Here is a 20,612-nt window from a genome sequence, read left to right on the forward strand (position 1 = left end):
GACAGGTGGATTAGTTGGGCAGCAGAGTTTAGAATAGATTGGAGGGGTGCGAGAGTGTTTGAGGGGAGGCCACAGAGCATGAGGTTGCAGTAGTCAAGGCGAGAGATGATGAGGGCATGGACTATGGTTTTTGCAGATTCTTGGGTGAGGAATGAACGGATGCGTGAAATATTTTTGAGTTGAAGTCGGCAGGAAGTGGAAAGGGTTTGGATATGTGGTTTGAAGGAGAGATCAGCGTCAAGGATTACTCCGAGGCAGCGAGCTTGTGGGACTGGGGAGAGTGGGCAGCCATTTACTGTAATTGATAGGTTCGTAGGGGGGGTCACGTGAGATGGGGGAAAGATGATGAATTCTGTTTTGTCCATGTTGAGTTTCAGAAATCTAGTGGAGAAGAAGGATGAAATAGTGGACAGACATTGAGGGATTCTGGTTAGTAGGGAGGTGATATCTGGTCCAGAGATGTAGATCTGTGTGTCATCAGCATAAAGATGATACTGAAAGCCATGAGATTCTATGAGCTGTCCCAGGCCAAAGGTGTAAATAGAGAACAGCAGGGGCCCAAGGAATGAACCTTGTGGGACTCCGACAGATAGGGGGCGAGGTGAGGAGGTGGTGTGTGAGTGGGAGACGCTGAATGTCCGGTCTGTTAGGTATGATGAGATCCAGGAGAGGGCCAAGTCTGTGATGCCGAGGGATGAGAGGGTCTGTAATAATAGGGAATGGTCCACTGTGTCAAAGGCAGCCGACAGGTCCAGGAGGAGGAGGACAGAGTAGTGTCGCTTGCTCTTGGCAGTTAAGAGGTCATTGGTGACCTTAGTAAGGGCAGTTTCAGTGGAGTGGTGTGACCGGAAGCCAGATTGTAAGCGGTCGAAGAGGGAGCAAGAAGAGAGATGGGAGGACAGTTCAAGGTAGACGTGTTGTTCCAGTAGCTTGGAGGCGTATGGGAGAAGTGATATAGGGCGATAGCTAGATACAGAGGATGGGTCAAGAGAGGGCTTTTTGAGGATAGGTGTGATGGAGGCATGTTTAAAGCTTGAGGGGAAAACACCAGTTGTTAGTGACAGGTTGAAGAGATGGGTTAGGGTTGGGATGAAGACTGTGGTGAGGTTTGGGATGAAGTGGGATGGGATCGGGTCGAGTGCACAGGTGGTGAGATGTGATCTTGAGAGTAGAGTGGAGAGTCGATCTTCTGTAATGGTGGAGAAGTTGGTTTTGAAGGTGGAGGGCTGGGAAGTCGGGAGGAAGGGCTCTGGGGGTTGTTGACCAAAACTGTCCCTGATGTTATCAATTTTCTGCTTGAAAAATGAGGCAAAGTCTTCAGCTGAGATGAGTGGGGAGGGAGGAGGTGCTGGGGGGCGGAGGAGAGAATTGAAGGTGTTGAATAACTGTTTAGGGTTGTGAGACAGGGAGGATATGAGAGATGAGAAGTAGGTTTGTTTAGCTGTGGCGAGTGTGGTCTTGAAAGTAGTGAGGGACTGTTTGAATGCGATGAAGTGCTTGTTGGAGTGGGATCTTTTCCATCTGCGCTCAGCAGCCCTGGAAGCTCGCCTCAGCTCTTTGGTCAGGCTGGTGTGCCAGGGCTGTCTGTTGATTTTGCGAGTTTTGGTATGTGTAAGTGGGGCAGCGGATTCCAAAGCTACAGCTATTGTGGTGTTATATAGAGTGGCAGCGTCATCCGCATTGTGTAAGGAACTTATATCTGTAAGAGGGAGGAGGGATTCAGAGAATGAGTGTAGGTCAAGGTGTTTAAGATTCCTGCGAGGGTGTGAAAGTTTGTGGGGTGGGGATTGTAGACATGGAGTGAAGAGGGAAGAGAATGTGAGCAGGTTGTGGTCAGAGAGAGGAAGAGGTGAGTTAGAGAGGTTAGATAGGGAGCAGAGGCGGGTGAAGATGAGGTCCAGTGTGTGGCCATCTTTGTGGGTGGCTGTAGAAGACCATTGAGTGAGGCCGAAGGAGGAAGTGAGAGATAGAAGTTTAGTGGCAGCCGAGAGGGAAGTGTCGATGGGGATGTTGAAGTCGCCCATGATGATAGTAGGGATGTCCGCGGAAAGGAAATGAAGTAACCAGGTGGTGAAGTGGTCAAAGAAGGTGGTGGCTGGCCCTGGGGGGCGGTAGATGACAGCCAGTTGGAGGTTGGAGGGGGAGTAGATGCGCACAGAGTGCACCTCAAAGGAAGGGAGGGTAACAGAGGGTGGCAGTGGGATTGGGGTGAAGGAGCAGGTATCTGACAGGAGAAAACCAACTCCTCCACCATGTTTGCTGCTGGGGCGGGGGGTGTGAGAAAGGTGGAAGCCGCCATACGAAAGTGCAGCAGGAGAGGCTGTGTCAGAAGGGGTGAGCCAGGTTTCGGTGATGGCGAGGAAGGAGAGTTTGGTAGTAACAAAAAGATCACGGATGTAGGAAAGCTTGTTGCAGACAGAGCGAGCGTTCCACAGAGCTCCTGTTAGTGGGACTGGGGAAGCGGGGGCTGGGTGAATGGGTATAAGGTTGGAGAGGTTACGGAAGGTTGTGATAGAGTGTGGATGGGAGGTAGAAATGACTGTGGGAATGTGGTGAGGAGGACCAGGATTTGGGGAGATATCGCCAGCAGTGAGAAGGAGCAGAGAAAGTGTTAGCAGGTGGGAGCAGGAGAGGGCATGAGGGGGCTGTCTGTGTTTGGAGACAGAGGATTGTATGTTAAGGAACAGTTTTGAGGCGGAGGTGAGGTGGATGGGGAGGATTGAAGAAGAGATGAACAGTTCCTTACTAGGAGTAGGGATTAGGGGAATTAGCAGAAAGTGAAGGATTATTGGGGTGAAAGTGAAAACAAACAGAAACATTGTTTACAGTGACTGTGTACAGTTCCCTTCAGTTCCCTTCTGGTTCAATTCTGGTTTTAATTCTTAAATTAATCTTCACACTTCTAGCACACACTTATTGCAATCACAATGCAGACTGAAGTCTATGCAGACTTGTGCTCTGCAATATATGTACAACTAAGGCTGGTTTCACATTTGCGTTTTTTAGCGCTGGAAAAAAACGCATACCTGCGCATGCGTTTTTTCCCCTATATTTAACATGGGTGCGCATACCTGCGCGCTGGTAAGTGCATGTATGCGATTTTCATGCGCTGCGTTTTTTTGGGGTGTGCGTTGGTATTTTCCAGACGCAGCATGTTGCATTTTTTGGCCCTGCAAAAAAGCGCATGCGCACATATGCGCACGTTTTGCGCTAAAAATGGCCATTATAGCCTATGGATGCGCATATGTGCGCACTGGCATGCTCATGTATGCGTTTTTTTGCATATGCGTTTTTTTTTTTAACCATGGAATTTAGGGGTTTGGGTTAGAGTTAGGGTTAGTTAAGGGGGTTTAGGGTTAGGGTTATGGTCAGGGTTAGGGTTGGGGTTTGGGTCAGGGTTAGGGTTAAGTATGGTTTGGTTAAGGGTTAGGGTCAGGGTTAGGGTCAGGATTAGGGTTAAGTATGGTTTTGTTAAGGGTTAGGGTCAAGGTTAGGGTTAGGGTCAGGGTTAGGGTTGGGGTCAGGGTTAGGGTCAGGGTTAAGTATGGTTTTGTTAAGGGTTAGGGTCAGGGTTAGGGTCAGGATTAGGGTTAAGTATGGTTTTGTTAAGGGTTAGGGTCAGGGTTAGGGTCAGGATTAGGGTTAAGTATGGTTTTGTTAAGGGTTAGGGTCAGGGTTAGGGTTAGGGTTAGGGTCAGGGTTAGGGTCAGGGTTAAGTATGGTTTTGTTAAGGATTAGGGTCAGGGTTAGGGTCAGGATTAGGGTTAAGTATGGTTTTGTTAAGGGTTAGGGTCAGGGTTAGGGTTAGGGTCAGGGTTAGGGTCAGGATTAGGGTTAAGTATGGTTTGGTTAAGGGTTAGGGTCAGGGTTAGGGTTAGGGTTAAGTATGGTTTTGTTAAGGGTTAGGGTCAGGGTTAGGGTTAGGGTCAGGGTTAGGGTTAGGGTTAGGGTCAGGGTTAGGGTTAGGGTTAGTTAGGGTTTGGGTTAAGTATGATTTGGTTAAGGGTTAGGGTCAGGGTTAGGGTTAGGGTCAGGGTTAGGGTCAGGGTTAGAGTTAGTAAAGTCATGGTTTGGGTAGTGTGGGGGGCCACCTAAAAATGTTGGAAAAAAACGCAAACGCGGTAAAAACGCACTAAAAACGCATACAAACGCATAAAAACGCTGCGTTTTTTTCATGCATGCTCATAAAAATGCTTGAAAAAAACGCAGCAGTTGTATGCTTATGTATGCGTTTTTTCAATGCGTTTTTTTGCGGGAAAAACGCGCTGCAAAAAAAAGCAAGTGTGAAACTAGCCTAAGTGCAGTCAGGTGTGAAGCAGAGAGGAGTGGTCTCTGCTCATTTTGGTCAGACAATTAAGAGTGGACCAGATGTATATGATCAAGCCAGAGTAAACAAGGTCATAAATAACACTGGGGTAAGCTGGGGTTAGCTGAAAGGCATACCATGTGAATGCTAGGTGCAGAGGCAAGTCTATGTGCAAAGCTGGGTGATGCACTGTGTGTCCTTCATAGACAGACAGCAGGAGAGCAGGAGAGCTGGGTGGATGGACATACCATGTGAATGCTAGGTGCAGAGGCAAGTCTATGTGCAAAGCTGGGTGATGCACTGTGTGTCCTTCATAGACAGACAGCAGGAGAGCAGGAGAGCTGGGTGGATGGACATACTCCTAGACCTGTGAATAGGAAATTTACCTAGTTACATAGTAATCCAGAAGCAGAGGGGTGTCACCATACAAATAGATGCCATCCAGGACAGAGTATGAAATCACCGTGAATAATGACATTTATGATATGGGGTATTCCCATCCCATAAAGTGATGGCATGTTACTTTATGGTCGGTGGAGGTCTGACCTATGGGCCCCTCACCGATCCTGAAAATGTTGCACTCTCTACACAGTGACGCCAGAGGGGAACTACAGCTCAGCGGTATACCACCACCTTCCTCAGCGCCTGTGCTGCATTACAGAAAGTTGTATACTATGTCCGGACTCCCCCTTATATCTCCAAAAAAAACTACTGAAGTGCTCCAGCAAGGTATACAAATTAGGACGGTCCGGTCCCAGGGGTGTCATTACAGCGGGGCCTGTCCCTCCTCTCCCCTGCTAAAAGCCGTCTTCCAGCTTTGATTGATGTGGATGACGTGTCCTGTGTCATCCACATAGCTGAATGAAATCTCGCGCCTGAGCAGGGACATTGCCGGATCGCACAAACGCACTTTCCTCTTCTCTACTGCAGGCCGAGCCTAAAACCTAACTGCGCATGCGCCGGCACATGTCTTTCCAGCTCCTGCTTATCAAAACCATTTTGCCAATATTGATTTCTGTGCAAAATGGTTCCGGTAAGAAGGAGCCAGAAAGAAAGGAAGGCTGTAGAAGGCAGCCATGTCTCGTCATATCTTTGTGTTTGTGACATTGAAGGCTCAATGTGGGTTCAAGCTGCAGTGGTCCAGGAAAGACCACGATATGTTAAAAGGATTGTCCATTACTGAACAGCCTCTCATTAAATGCTAAAGGACCCCAGATTTTATCAAAATAAAAAATATATTTCTAGATATTTACACACACTTGTCGGATGAAGGTTATTCCAGCAATTTTTAATCGCTGGTATAACCCGAGTCTTTTGATAGAGGACACTGGTGTCACAGGAGCGTTGCAGACTGCCACACCGATCAGCTGCAGCCTTCAGTCAGGTGGAGCCATTTAGTCTGATGCCACGATGAAGGCTGGAGCCGACTGTCATGTCACATAACCTCTGGAAGACAGCTCCAAAAATCACTGAGATGTTGAGTCCGGGTGGCAAGGAGGTGATTTTTGCTATTGACAACCCCTTTAATCTTTGAACATGAGGCAGGACTGCATCTGCATTTCAGATTGTAAAGTAAATCCCTGTTGACCATGGACCTTACCGATTCCAGAAGCCGGCGTTGTTTTTATAGTTTTGGGGCACAATGTTTGACAGATAAAATGTTTCAGCCATGGCCTCCTGTGGACGTAAAAGGGAACTGATGTAAATAGTTAAAATAGTAAGGGTCTGTGCACACGCTGCAGAGTTGTCGCTTTTTTTCTGCACAGATTTGTCATAAAGTGAATGAGAATCCTGAAGTCTCATGCACTTATTGCTTATTTGTTTGTTTTTTTTAAATTCGTTTATTGAACCAAAGGCAGGGTATACAGTATGCAAACCGACAGCAATGAAAATATCATGTAACACACATTCATATCACAGAGCAACAATGTCAAGCAGCGTGTGTATACCAACTGTGCATTGAATAAAACATACTGTCAATTGCCTTATATTAGTCTGTGTATTATTATTCAAATAATAAAGCCTGCCTACTTCTAAAACATTACTACTACAACAAAACAACTATTTGCAGCCTGTGTCTATATATTTAGCTCTTTATCATGCGATATCTCCGTCCTACAATGTGAGATGAGAAAAGTTCCACCTCTCCCATATCTTCTCAAATTTACCGGGGCACCCTCTGTTTTGGTAAAGCGTACGCTCATATGGGATAATCGAGTTCACCAGTTCTATCCAGGCCCTAAGGGAGGGATCCGAACCCCCCATCCACCGCAGTGCCAACACCTTCCGTGCCATGAACAATGTCTCCCTTAAGGAAATCCCCGTATAATGTCCCCATGTCTCATCATCCCACACCCCAAACAGACAAACCAATGGCTCAAGGGGAACAGGAATCTGTGCCAGGGAGGTTAATAATGACGTCACCTCTTTCCAGTAGTGTACTATAATCGGACATTACCAAATCATGTGGATAAAATCTGCAACGGATGCATGGCATCTCAGACACTCCGAAGATTGGAAACGGCCCATCTTAAAAAGTCGAGTCGGAGTCAAATATGATTGGCTTATGATATAAAGTTGTATCATTCTATTGTTAATTGACAGAGACACCTTAGTTGGTGACTCCAGAATTTCCTCCCACTCCTCCCCCCCCCCCCCGTGTGTCAGGGATGAGCCTTTCCCATTTCCCCCTAACCAAGCATACGGCAGATTCCATCCCCACCGATAGCATGTGTGTGTACAGAGAGGAGATGAGACCCTGTGGACCCTGTGATTTAAGAATGCCTATCAAGGGTAGAGACGAGATGGCACCATTCATACCGATATATCTCATGTGCGATTGAAGGGCCGATCTTAATTGCAAATATCGGAAGAATTGTGACCTCAGGACATTGCACTTAGCTTGTAATTGTTCAAGCGATAATAGTGTACCGCATTCATATATATCCCCTATCGTAGAGACACTGCACTGAGGCCAGAATTCAGCAGATGGGTGGGCAAGCAGTGTCGGAAAATAACTGTTATTCCATAAGGGCATTTCAAGCTATGATGTCACTAAATCCAACCACCCTCTTAATCTGTCTCCAAACTAGTCTTGCCAGACGAAGCATGGGTAGCAGACGTGGGACTTTTACTTTTTCCATCTCCAAGAACCCTAGCGGGCAATCAGAACATGCGGCATGCAGCAAATGGCTCTCAGAATTAGGAATATGATTACCAGGCATCCACTTATTTATAGCTCTTGCCTGTCCCGCCAGATAATATAAAAAAAATCTGGTAGCGCCACCCCCCCCTTTTTTGGCCTTTGTACGGTGGTTAGCTTAAGTTTTGGCCTAGTTTTCACCCATATGAAAGATGTAATTTGGGAATTTAAGTTAGTGAAAAAAGACTTAGGCACCACCACAGCACTATGTTGGAGAAAATAGGTGATCTTAGGGAGTAGTATCATTTTAATTAGATTAATGCGTCCAGCTAAAGACAGTTTACTCCAAATCGCAAATTTGACTTTAACCATCTCTAATAATGGATATATATTAAGTTGTAGATCAAGTGTGCTAGATTGAGAAATATGAACACCCAAATATTTAAAATGTGGTACAATAGGCAACAAGGAGAGAGTCTCGAGTTGCGGCATCGGGACATGAGAAAGAGGCATCAGAGCAGACTTCTCCCAATTTATATACAGGCTGGAATATCTACTGAATTAATTTATAGTGGCAATCACCCCCATCAACATCTCCTCCACTCTATCCATAAATATTATATCATCAGCATATAGGCCTATGGTATCCACCCGATCTGCTATCTCTATACCCATAATATTAGAAGTTCTCATGCGAATTGCCAAAACCTCTATTGCAAGAGCAAAGAGGGTCGGGGAAAGGGGACACCCCTTACGAGTCCCCCTGTGCAAAGAAAAAGACTCGGAAATGGAACCATTTACAATGACACGGGCTTTAGGTTTCATATATAATGTATTAAGCCATTTTAAAAATCTATTTCCAAAACCGTTTTTCTGCAAGCATGCGTGGAGGAAAGGCCACTCAAGGGAATCAAAGGCCTTGGCCGCATCCAACGATGCCAATGCCCATCTATTGTCCGGCATCAGGGAGCTATATTGAACCACTGATTGAACCCGTCTAATATTAATGGAGGTGCTCTTCCCAGGCATAAACCCGGTCTGGTCAGGATGTACAAGTTCCAAAATAATTGAATTTAGCCTAGTTGCCAAGATCTTCGTAAAAATTTTGTAATCCACATTTACTAAAGATATGGGGCGATAAGATCCACAGTCCAGAGGGTCCTTCCCTTCCTTCTTAAGCACTATTATATTAGCCTCATAGAAGGACTCCGGCATGACCCCCCCCCCCCAATCTCCCGGAACACCGACAACAAAAGTGGCGCTAAAATCTCCAGATATTTCCTGTACAGCTCAATAGGAAACCCATCCGGCCCAGGGGCTTTCCTAGAGGCCATATCCCTCATGGCATCTTCTATCTCTTCCAGAGTGAACTCAGCATCCATAAAGGCCCGCTGAGAGGCACTTAGCGTGGGAAACGTTATATCTGATAGTCTAGACACCCCTGGTTACCAATGAAAATTTTTTGAACTGTACAGTGATCTATAATAATCATGGAAACATCCCATTATTTCTTCCGTCGAGGACACTACTGTACCATCTGAGCTGCGGATCTGTAATATTGTGTTAGTTGTATTGTGCTGCCGCACCAAATAGGCCAGAAATTTGCTAGACTGGTTCCCTAGTTCAAAGTAGGACTGGCAAGTAAAAAATAATTTACGTTTGGACTTGGAGTCTATATGTTGAGTGTATAATCTTTGGGCAGTTAGCCACTCCACTCTATTACCACTAGTTTGATTAGATATGCAAGCAGCCTCTGAATCCTTCAATCGTTGCTCTATTTTGTCATCCTCCCCCGACGTCACCCGTTTGATGCAGGAGATTGTCGAAGATAGGCAGCCCCTCAAGTACGCCTTAAGGGTGTTCCAAAATAAATTAACATTCCAGGGTTCGGGGTGGGAGGACAGAAAAACATGTAATTGGTCAATTGTTCTGTCAGGTGACTTGATCAATTTCAGCCAGAAAGGGTTTAATTTCCATGTTATCCTACCACCCGGCGGGCCAAACCTGAGCTTAAGAATGATTGGGCTATGGTCTGAAATCCCTCTACTTCCATGTTCAATACTATCCACCCACATCGCCAGACCACTAGATCCAAAAATGTAATCTATACGAGATAAGGAACGTCTAGTGGAAGAATGGCAAGTATACTCTCTTGTTTCTGGGTGACGTGTCCTCCATAGGTCCAACCATTCACTACCTTCTATAAACTGTGATAATTGGGATGTAGCTACTGCCGGGGTCCCACCCTGTGTCCCATCATCCAGTCTCAATCTATCGAGGCAATTATTCATAACCAAATTAAAATCCCCCATACAAATAACATCTGCGTCTGGATAGTTTAAAGCAAAACAATGCTTTTTGGAGAATCGACGTACCAGCTGGAGGGGGATTATAAACACACAGAATAACATATTTCCTAGAATTGATCAGTGCATACACAAATATGAAGCGCCCTTCAGAGTCTCTCCGGGCCTCCCATCTAACGTCTTTGTGTATTAATAATGAGACCCCCCTAAAGTAACTGGTGTGAAATGCGTGTATAGACCATTGAACCCATGGTTTTTGTACACTCCGAGCCGTATCCCTGGTCAAGTGGGTCTCGACCACAGCCACAATATGAGGGTGATAGTGCCTAATTTGTGAAAATACTTTAATCTTTTTCCTGGGGGCTTTGATACCCCTCACATTCCACGTCATGCAGATTAATTCAGATCCCATCTCCACTTATCTGGGTATGTTGCGTATCGGTGCCTAAGTAGAACTCAGAGACATCACACAAATAATAGGACTTCCATTGGCTGCAACCTCTACCTAAGTAACACTGAAAGCTAAAACTAAAGCTTTTGGAAAAAAGACAAAATATAACCCTAGTAACATAGGAGCAAAGTCCCGCTCCTCTATCAAAAAGCAAACAAGGGGATACCATCACTGAACACAGTGTCCGGTATTGTAGATCTCTGGGTGTCCGCCAGGAGAGCTCCGATTAAGCCCGCAATGAGAGGATCCAGATGAAAATAGATACTCTAGGACTCCTTTGCAGGGGACCCTCTATGGGACCGCAGCCACTCGGCAGCCTCTGCCGGATCCGTGAAAAACACGGAGGAACCCCCGTGGACAACCCGAAGCCAAGCTGGATAAATCATGGAATACTGTATATAATGTTCCTTTCCCTGAGCCGCTTCTTGATGTCGATAAATTGCGCACGCTGCTTCTGGAGTTCCACAGAGAAATCTGGGAAGATTGAAATCACGGCGTCGTTGAACTTGATGGGGCTCTTTTGTCGTGCGAGGAGCAGAATGGTGTCTCTATCCTTACAGTTGAGGAGACGCGCCAGGAAGGGTCTAGGCGGGGCCCCCGGAGGTAGAGGTTTGGTGGGAACTCTGTGGGCTCTCTCAACAGCGAACACCGAGGAGAATTCATATCCCAGAGAAGTCTTAAGCCAGCCTTCTAGGAATTGCTCAGGGTGTTGATCTTCAGAGCGTTCAGGCAGACCGATGACACGGATGTTGTTCCGATGCATTCTGTTTTCTAGGTCATCTGCCTTTTGCCTCCAGGCGTTCATAGATCCCGCTACCTTAGTTAGCTTAGGCTCCATAGGTGTAATGGTGTCTTCCACCCGGGACACTCTTGTCTCCACCTCCGTGATGCGCCCCCTCATGGCCTGCATATCGTGACGGAGTCTCCCCAACCTCAGTGTAGACATCCTCTATTTTCTCCATCAGGGATGTCCTGGTGAGGGAGATAGCCTGCATCAGCTGTTCAGATGCCTGTTTAAGGGTCATTTCTTCCTGTTCAATCTCCTCTCCACTCTCTGAGGGACGATTTTTACGTTGAGATTGTGAGGTGTTCCGTAAATAGCGTGCGCTCTCAGAGGGGTCAGGTCTTGACAAATTCCTTCAATTTTTCTGCTGCCGTCGAACCCCTAGACCGATTCATGTTTAAGAACCACGAAGTATCCCAGTGTAGCTGACATTATACAGTCCAGAAATCCTCCTGTTGCGCTTATATGTATACAACAGGGGTTACGTTTATTAGTTATAGCCTGGGAGCAGAGTTCGTGTAGACAAAAATAGAATGTCACCAAGGCTCCTATGGCAGGGGGGAGGGATACCTACTCCCAGAGAGATAGCAGCAATGGGAGGGGGAGCAGATTCCCCCACTGTAATGGCACCAGCAGACCAGCGATGCAGAGTAGAGAGAGGACATTATGCAGGGCCCATCTTTCAGGGCACTCACCGCACTCCTCTCAGATCCTTTAGGATACAGATCGCTGCCCCTGCGACGCTGCAACACTGGAGACTGGACACCGCGCTCCTACTGGCAGAGCGCGCGTCCTATATGGCCGTCGCTCCCTGCGGGCCCCGCCGTCCACTCCCGTCTTCCAAGGCTCCCCCGCTCACCACGTCCTCTTTTAACTTGCCAGCTGACTTCTTTACTGCACCAGCAGCGGTGCAGCAGTGGGGGCCGACGCGCAGCTCACAGCAGCCGAACCGCGCGCCCAAGATGGCCGCCGCCTCGTGGAGGAACAGCCGCCTACTCCAGCTCCTCCAGCCCCTCACACACCGGCCGCTCACCGTCCTCCTGCGGGGGCCCAGGGGGGATCCCGGTATCCAGAGGTGGCCAGGCAGCCCCGAATACGCCGTTGAAAAGGGTCCTAGCATGCAGGATTATACAGGATGGTGAGGAGCTCTCCCGTCCAGCGTCCTCTCTCCCTCACTCCATAGCCACGTCCCCCCTTATTGCTTATTGTGACTTGCCGATTTCACTCATATTAATGAGTGGGAAAAATCTGCACCAAAAAAAAAATTTAAAAAATGGGGCAAAAATGCATGTATTACACGCTGTTTTTCGTGCCAAGAGATGCCGAAATGGTACAGAAATTTCTGCACCAAACATTTAATGTCTGCACACACCATAAAGCTTTATGACAAGTCAAAGTAATGAACTTTATATTCCATATTCTTATGTAAATACAAAAAGAAAAGAAAAAAGACGAATTTTTATAGATTTTCTTCTTCAGATAAGCAGAAAACAGATTCTTACTGTAGAATATTTACTGTCCCCCGCTGGCGCCATGTGACCCCGGGACCACCCGCTACGTAAATAGTCTTCATTGCTGGCACTAAATAATTGCGGAATGTTTGGATCCGGTTTAAATCGGCAGTGTTTCCGGTCAGCAACGCCTAAGGAAAAGATAAAAAAGAAAAACATGTTCTAAAACCTAGACAAACAAAATAAAGCACAACACCCCCTGAATTGGGGGGCAACTATATTTATACTGAGCCGTCCTGCTGTTTACAGTCCCAAGAGGGGCCTTTCCATTGGCAGCTGTATACGACCATTAGGGCTCGCTGCCACTGGCGATTAAAGAATAATAACACTGGTCAACAGCATTTTTGGTGCCAAAGATATTTCATCGAATTTAGGGTATTTTTGGGGTGCTGATTCTGAATATGTCATCAGTTTTGCCAGATTGGCTCAAGTTTTTGAGATTTTTGGTATCTTATTTATAGCACTTGTTGGTAAATGCGACGCATCATCTCATTAATTTCTTTGGATTAGTACTTGAACTGAGCAGTTCTCAATATAGTTTTGTGTTAATTAGTGTTCTAAAAGTTTGTTCATAGCTTGATTTTTGCACTAACTTTATGTTGTTGTCTGTTTTCCAGTGAAAAGCATGAACTCATCATGAAGAAGTTGTCTTAACGATCCAGACTCATTCTGTTACATTTGTGGTGAATATACACTGCCAAAACATAGAAGAAACATAACAGACTTCGTAAAAAAAGTGTATTTTGCCTATTTTGGGGTTATGCTTGGGGACCAAGACAAGTTTTGGGCACCACACATAGTGTGCAAAGCATGTATCGAATTATTACGAAAATGGAGCAAAGGACAAAGAAAAAGCTTCAAATTTGGTGTTCCAATGGTGTGGAGAGAGCCAAAAAATCATCATGATGACTGTTATTTATGGTAAACACAGGTACAGGCACATCTTCACAATGAGGGACAGGCCTTCTTGCAGATTCCATGTTACTCCCATTTTCGTTTCTTATGCTTATTGAATCCTTGCACTTGCACTGCACAGAAATAACAGTCATCATGATGATTTTTTGGCTCTCTCCACACCATTGGAACACCAAATTTGAAGCTTTTTCTTTGTCCTTTGCTCCATTTTCGTAATAATTCGATACATGCTTTGCACACTATGTGTGGTGCCCAAAACTTGTCTTGGTCCCCAAGCATAACCCCAAAATAGGCAAAATACACTTTTTTTACGAAGTGTGTTATGTTTCTTCTATGTTTTGGCAGTGTATATTCACCACAAATGTAACAGAATGAGTCTGGATCGTTAAGACAACTTCTTCATGATGAGTTCATGCTTTTCACTGGAAAACAGACAACAACATAAAGTTAGTGCAAAAATCAAGCTATGAACAAACTTTTAGAACACTAATTAACACAAAACTATATTGAGAACTGCTCAGTTCAAGTACTAATCCAAAGAAATTAATGAGATGATGCGTCGCATTTACCAACAAGTGCTATAAATAAGATACCAAAAATCTCAAAAACTTGAGCCAATCTGGCAAAACTGATGACATATTCAGAATCAGCACCCCAAAAATACCCCAAATTCATTAAAATATTTTGGACACCAGAAAAAAAAAATTTTTTCGTTGACCTGTGTAATAATCAGATTGCATTCGTACCAATTTAATCCTATATCTCATTATTTATCAATGGCGGGTTTTTGCCAGCGCTGATTGGATTGCAATCGGACAGGAAAAAAAAATGGCAGCATGCTGTGATTGCACGCCAAATTCGGTTCTCACGCACCCATACAAGTCTAGAGGAGAGTGTGTAACATCGCACTGCACTCGGATATCAGATGATCATTTCCACTGTGGATTTGGTCACTAATCCACAACAAAACGTGTAATGAATCCACAGAAGGAACCAGCATTTGTTGATCGTGGATTCCACCCTGCTCCGTTACTAAGCATTATTGAATAGGGTGAAATCCACAATCAAAATCTGTACATGAATGAGCACGCTGCAGATCTGACGTCGGCACCATGCTTTCATTGTTTTGCAATGTGTGACTGAGACTTTCAAGTCTTCTAGACTGCTGCAGTCTAAACCACAATTCCGCAAAGTGTGAACTTGGCCTCAGGACATGCCGCAGCCTCACTTAAAGAGGACCTGTCACCTGTGTGTGGCTGCACGTACGATGTAAGAAAAGAGAGAGCAGCCACAGACCGACGGTTTTACAAATCATAACTCATTAAGAAAGACGTCCAGCAGTGTCCCTAATGACAGGCTAAAGGTCCGGACTGTCTAGAAAAAAAATCAGGTCCGAACTTCCGGGTTGTGGGATCCCGACATACAGAGCGAGATCCAACAACCCTCCGTGGCCGCCGTGACAGTAAAGTGCGAGGCCGATGATCTACACCAGAGCGGATACATCATTTACTGAGAGGCGAGGTAACCGCTCTAATGATGTTACCGACTGGTAACTGCAACGTACCGGACGGGGCGACACTGGTTTGGCTCCAACGTGAGATTTCATGACACCTCACGAGGTCTCACACTGTGGGAATCTGAATGCCACGATCTAACAACATGCAAGTTTGAACCTGAATTTTGCTAGAAAGTCGGGTCTTTTAGGTTGGTATTAGCAACACTTTTTTTATTTCATTTCTGCCCATAGGTTGTTTAAAAAAAAAAAAAAAAAAAAATCACCAGTCGGAGGCTGCCCGCTGTTCTCTTAAATAAAAAGGGCGACCTGAGACTGGTGACAGGCGCTCTGTAATGTGACCGCTCTAGACAAATGTCTAATGCTACAGTTTTCCCAACACTGAAGTCAGTAAGTGAAAACGGAGTCAAATCAGAAACAAATAGAAGAGGTTTGAAAACTTTTTTTTTACTGCATGGGAATAAACATTAAGGCTATGTGCCCACGTTGCATGTTAAAACGCACACAGAAAACCGGACTCCTTCCCAGAAATCGCGCGTTTTTTCCGTGATTATGATCGCAATTTTCACACGATTTTCGTGTGCGATATTGAAGCACTTTCCAAGCGATTTGAAGCATCACTTGGAAAGTGATTGACAGGTTGGTCACATTCGTCAAACATAGTGTTTGACAAGTGTGAGCAGGTTTTTACTATTGAGGCCGCCAATGTTAAAATGCTGAAAAAAATAAAAAATCGGGGTATATTTACCTTCCGGCGTCCCGCGCTGCCATCCCGGGCCTCAGCGTTCCCAGTAATGCCTTGCGAGACCTGTGATGACGTTGGTCTCGCATTGCTATAGCGATCTTGCGAGACCGCTAGTCACGCGAGACCTACGTCATTACAGGGCCTTGCCACAAGGCATTACTGGGAACGCTTAGGCCGAGAATGCAGCGCGGGACGTCGGAAGGTAAATATACCCCGATTTTTTATTTTTTATTCTTTTTTTACAGGGGTATAGTACCCAGGGCCTGGAGGACAGTCTCCTCTCCTCCACACCGTGGGTACCAACCGCAAATGAGACGCTTCACTTTGCGCATGGTGGGCATAGCCACATGGGGGAAGTAAGCGATTCTCATGCATTCCTATGGGTGCGGAATCGCGGCAATTCTTTGCGATTCCGCACAAAAGAATGAGCATGCTGCGATTTTTTCCACGATGCGATTCCGTCGCGGAAAAAAGCGCAGCATTAGCACAGCATGTGCGGAATGCCATAGGAATGCATGGGGGGCGTCATGTACAAGATTTTTAAATGTTTTCGCAGTGTTTTCGCGCCGAAAATCGTGGCAAAAACGCTTAAAAATCGCTACGTGGGCACACAGCCTAAGAATTCACTACAACGTTGTCTGGCCTAAGTGGTGAATTGTCAGAAAAAATACTAAATACATCAAAAATGAGATGTGTAAAAGTGCCACTAAAAATGGATAACTGTGATCCTGACGTATTGTTAGACCTCTGGGAATCCAGTGCTGAATAAAGGGGGCTGTCCCACTCTCTGTCTTCAGGGGGGCACAGCTCCCGGTGAGCATGAAGTCAGAAAATAGGAACGGCACTGAGCGCCCGATACATTGTGACAGATGAGACGAGCCGCATGTTTCCACCGCTCACTGGAACGGAGCGCTCAGCTGCTGTTACAGGAGGCGGCTCTGGCTCCGCTTGTAAACATTATTATTATGCTTTAGCTTATATAGCGCCATTAATTCCACAGCGCTTTACAGATCTTGTCTTCACTGTCCCCATTGGGGCTCACAATCTGAATTCCCTATCAGTATGTCTTCGGAGTGTGGAAGGAAACCGGAGAACCCAGAGGAAACCCATGCAAACACGGGGAGAACATACAAACTCGTTGCAGATGTTGTCCTCGGTGGGATTTGAACCCAGGACCCCAGAGCTGCAAAGTAAAAGTGCTAACCACTGAGCCACTTTGTTGCCCATTGTGCTCCTTACTAGGAGACCAGCCGAGGTAATGGAATTAATTCCCTTTTTACTCACCAATTATTTTCTCTTTTGTAAGATGCTCAATGACCCAACGTGGGGTCTTCTTTGCTTGATCATAAGATAAAGCATGACCGATATATTGCCTGACCTCCTCTCCACTCTGCGGGAATCCAAACTCCTCCAATGGAGACTTCTGTACAGGTTCTGGGGAAAAAAAAAGGTTAATATTAACATTATATCTGGTTCAGTAGGATCAACCCTCCTAAGCCATCTAGACGGCCACGCAAGTAAAAAAAAAAAAATGAATAAAATGATAACGTGACGTCTTCAATCTGATCTTATTACCTAGAAATCTACACTTGTCTTTATATGTAAATGAACGGTTAAGATCTACGGGCCGGACATAGATCTCCCTGAGAATCTGCCTCCAGAGACTTTTTTAAATGAAAGGAGGTGTTACCAGTGTAGATCAGGAGAGCTGACTGTCAGTCATTACATGTCTCACACAGCAATGCCGCATTTCATGTAAAGTTGTCCACTGCTAGGACAACCCCTTGTCATACCCCACGCTTTGCCCCAATAAGATAAAAAAGCCTATACTCACATCCCGTGCCTGCGCTGCTCCCACGGTGTCAGCACGCGCGCTCTGCAGGGCTCTCATGCGGTTTGACACTGACACACAATCTGCGCTGGCATCACTGTCCCCACCCTTCATATGAATTGAACATGAAGAGGAAGTCGGAGATCAGCCGCAGTCCGGACTTACTCTTCATGTACAATTCGTGTGAAGGCGCGGACAGTGACGCCAGCGCTGATTGGGCAGCGGAGTCACGTGTCACATCGTACAAGAGCCCCAGGACCGCGCGTACCGGCCCCGCGGGAACAACGATGGCACAAGGGGCGAGGATAAGCTTTATGTAATCTCTGTAATCATTCTGCACCAAAATACTATCTGTGCCAACTGTTGGCGGCATAACCTTAAAATGAAACAAACAATGGTGTAAATTGCTGTTGTTTCACAATACAACTCAGCCTGCAGAAAAAACACCAAATATCAGAGCTACAGACAAAAAAAGAAAAAAAATGTATAAAAAACAGAACAGAAGAGATGCTGAGCAGTGATGAGCGTGCTGAGGTGTTATCTGGGCATGCTGGAGCGCTAACAGTGACTTCGGTGTGCTGAATAATATGTTCTAGTCCCTGCGTCTGCATGTCTCGTGACAGCCGTGACACATGTAAGGGTATGTTCCCACGGTCAGTGGACGCTGTGTACATCCGCAGCGTCCAGATGTTACAGCACAGTGGAGGGGGTGTCATCATATCCCACGCCCACTATGCGGGCAGACGCCTCCGGCTTCCATGTGGAGCGTCTCTCCCGCCCGCAGCATGTCTATATATGTAGCGGAGACGCTCTGTCTCCACAGGATAAATCTCACCCGTACAATGTAATGGGAGCCGTGATCCCGCACGGTTCAGTGATCACATGTGGAATCAGCGGCGTTCAGAAGCCGGCAGCGCTGTGGATGGAGCGGACATGTGCTGCCAATACTGACCGTGGGAACATCCCCTGAGGAGTGACTGACAATCCCTGCATGTGCCGCTGCTGTCAGCCACGAGACATGCAGCCGCAGGGACCAGAGCATAGTATTCGAGCACGTCGGGCACTACGAGCACTCGAGCATGCCCAGATAACACTTCATCCGACCCCGCTCACTCATCACTGATTCCACGGTGTGGACGTTGCGCTTTTTTACTTCTCTCCTATAAACCGACACAGAACAGACCCCAGACAGACCCCATAACGATCCATGGCCCCTCTGCTCCGTCCTGACAGAAGGGGGCGCTGCAGTAAGGCAGAGGGTGAGAGGGGAGCTCGTACTGACGTCACTGAGAGCAGGGACCCGGATGCAGGCTGCAGCACACGCGTCTATGACAGGGCCTCCCTCCACAGGGGTAACGGCGCACACTCTCCGCCAGGGGGCGGTTTTCTCACCTGGCTCGTCTCTTTTTCGCTTGTATAAATACAGCGCGGCTAAGAAGGACGATGTGCTCAGTGTAGCCCCCAGCACGAAACCCCCCAGAAAGCGGCGGCTTATAATCCTGTAGGAAATATGTCCTGACATCTTCAAGTAGTTGTAAAAGACGAATGAACCGGAGCCGCCACCTGCTGGCCGGGAACAGTACAGCACTCGATTTACAGTAGAATCCAAGGCGTGCTACCAGCGACATCTTGCGGCCAGACTTGTTTATTGCATGTGAATAAATTGTATGTAGACGGGCGCCACCTACTGGCGCGGAATAAGACTTGCTGTGCTGGTGATCGGACATGAGGCGTCACACATCTGAGCTGTGATTTGGGGTCACCTCAGGAGTCAGGTATAGGTGAAAGCAGGGCCGGACTGGGGCGAGAATTCAGCCGCGGCATTGTAGGTGCACAGGCCACGTGTGGGATGAATGTGAGACATCTCCGTGCACTTGTAGGTTGTAAGAAGTGAGGTTGGAGTAACACGACTCTATGGCCGGGGTCAGAATTGTGAGAAACTCGGACGAGCCTCGCATCAATACCCGGCACTGCCACCGGCACTCGGGACCGGAGTGAGCGCTGCATGTATTTCTATGTGGCTGAGCGCTCCGGGCCGAGTGCCGGCGGCAGTGCCGGGTGTTGATGTGTGAGACTCGTCCGAGTTTCTCACTTGTCTGACCCCGGCCTATAACACGGTCGCAGGTGGTCCAGTATCACAGCTCCGTCCTATTGCCGCTACTTTACCTACATATCGGGGTCTCGTAGATAATGATGAGGACGCTGCGCTCTCCATGGTGCTGGGGGTCTTCATACAGCTCACGGGCCGGGATGTAGATACCACCTGAGCTAATACTGATGACCCATGCTACAGACAGTGATCAGTCTCAAGTCCCCAATCATCACTTTTAACCCTTTTGAGACTTTACAATTTTCTGTTTTTTGCGTTTTCCTTTTTTTCCTCCCCTTCTCCCCAGATTCATAACTTTTTTCTTTTTCTGCCAATACACCCACATGAGGGCTTGGTTTTTTGCAGAACGAGTTGTACTTTTGAACGACACCGTTGATTTTACTGCTGCAGCCAGGATCATATTCCTCACCAATCATTACACCGATGCCTCTACCCTGTGCCAGTCATTACACTGGCTACCCATCCACTCCAGAATTCAGTATAAACTTATTACCCTCACCCACAAAGCCCTCCATGGCTCAGCACCACCCCACATCTCCTCCCTTGTTTCAGTATACCACCCTACCCGCGCCCTCCGTTCTGCTGATGACCTGAGGTTAGCATCAATAATCAGAACCTCCCACTCCCGTCTCCAAGACTATACACGTGCTGCGCCAATTCTTTGGAATGCACTTCCCAGGTCAATACGATTAGTCCCTAATCCCTACAATTTTAAGTGTGCCCTGTAAACGCATTTATTCAGATTGTCCTACCGCCTCAACATATTAATCTATCCCTGTGTGGCACAGTCAAAAATATTACCATAACCAGGTTCCCCGTATTATGTTCCCACATGCTTTATGCATCCATTAGCCCTCTGTGTCTGTACTGTTACACACTTAACATTATGGCTGGTCCATACAACTAGGGCAACTGTTACCACCACCTTTCGTGTCTACCTTTTTCCTCATAGATTGTAAGCTTGCGAGCAGGGCCCTCATTCCTCTTGGCATATGTTA

At 46.7% G+C, this 20,612-nt stretch overlaps 1 protein-coding gene across 1 annotated transcript; it reads right to left on the reverse strand.

The window, feature by feature from the left end:
- Positions 1-1,083: 1,083 nt before the first annotated feature.
- On the reverse strand, positions 1,084-19,107 carry LOC141088066 (nuclease EXOG, mitochondrial-like). Its single transcript, XM_073573942.1, has 5 exons — positions 18,897-19,107; positions 16,958-17,107; positions 12,492-12,631; positions 5,907-5,983; positions 1,084-4,673 (listed from the first exon to the last, which is right to left on the reverse strand). The coding sequence occupies exons 1-5, from the start codon at positions 19,024-19,026 to the stop codon at positions 4,583-4,585; spliced, it is 588 nt and encodes a 195-aa protein (XP_073430043.1). The 5' UTR covers positions 19,027-19,107; the 3' UTR covers positions 1,084-4,582.
- Positions 19,108-20,612: the final 1,505 nt, after the last annotated feature.

The sequence above is a fragment of the Dendrobates tinctorius genome, unplaced genomic scaffold (assembly GCF_039654945.1).
Source record: "Dendrobates tinctorius isolate UK_male_01 unplaced genomic scaffold, ASM3965494v1 ptg000037l, whole genome shotgun sequence".
Lineage (NCBI taxonomy): Eukaryota > Metazoa > Chordata > Amphibia > Anura > Dendrobatidae > Dendrobates > Dendrobates tinctorius.

Bases quoted from the DNA above. Each gene is read 5' to 3' on its own strand.
- LOC141088066 (XM_073573942.1), bottom strand. From the start codon at position 19,026: ATGTCAGGACATATTTCCTACAGGATTATAAGCCGCCGCTTTCTGGGG. The intron at 12,632-16,957 runs GTGAGTAAAAAG...TCTTTTCCTTAG, and splicing joins TACAAAAGAGAAAATAATTG to GCGTTGCTGACCGGAAACAC. The intron at 5,984-12,491 runs GTAAGAATCTGT...TTACGTCCACAG, and splicing joins GGGACAGTAAATATTCTACA to GAGGCCATGGCTGAAACATT.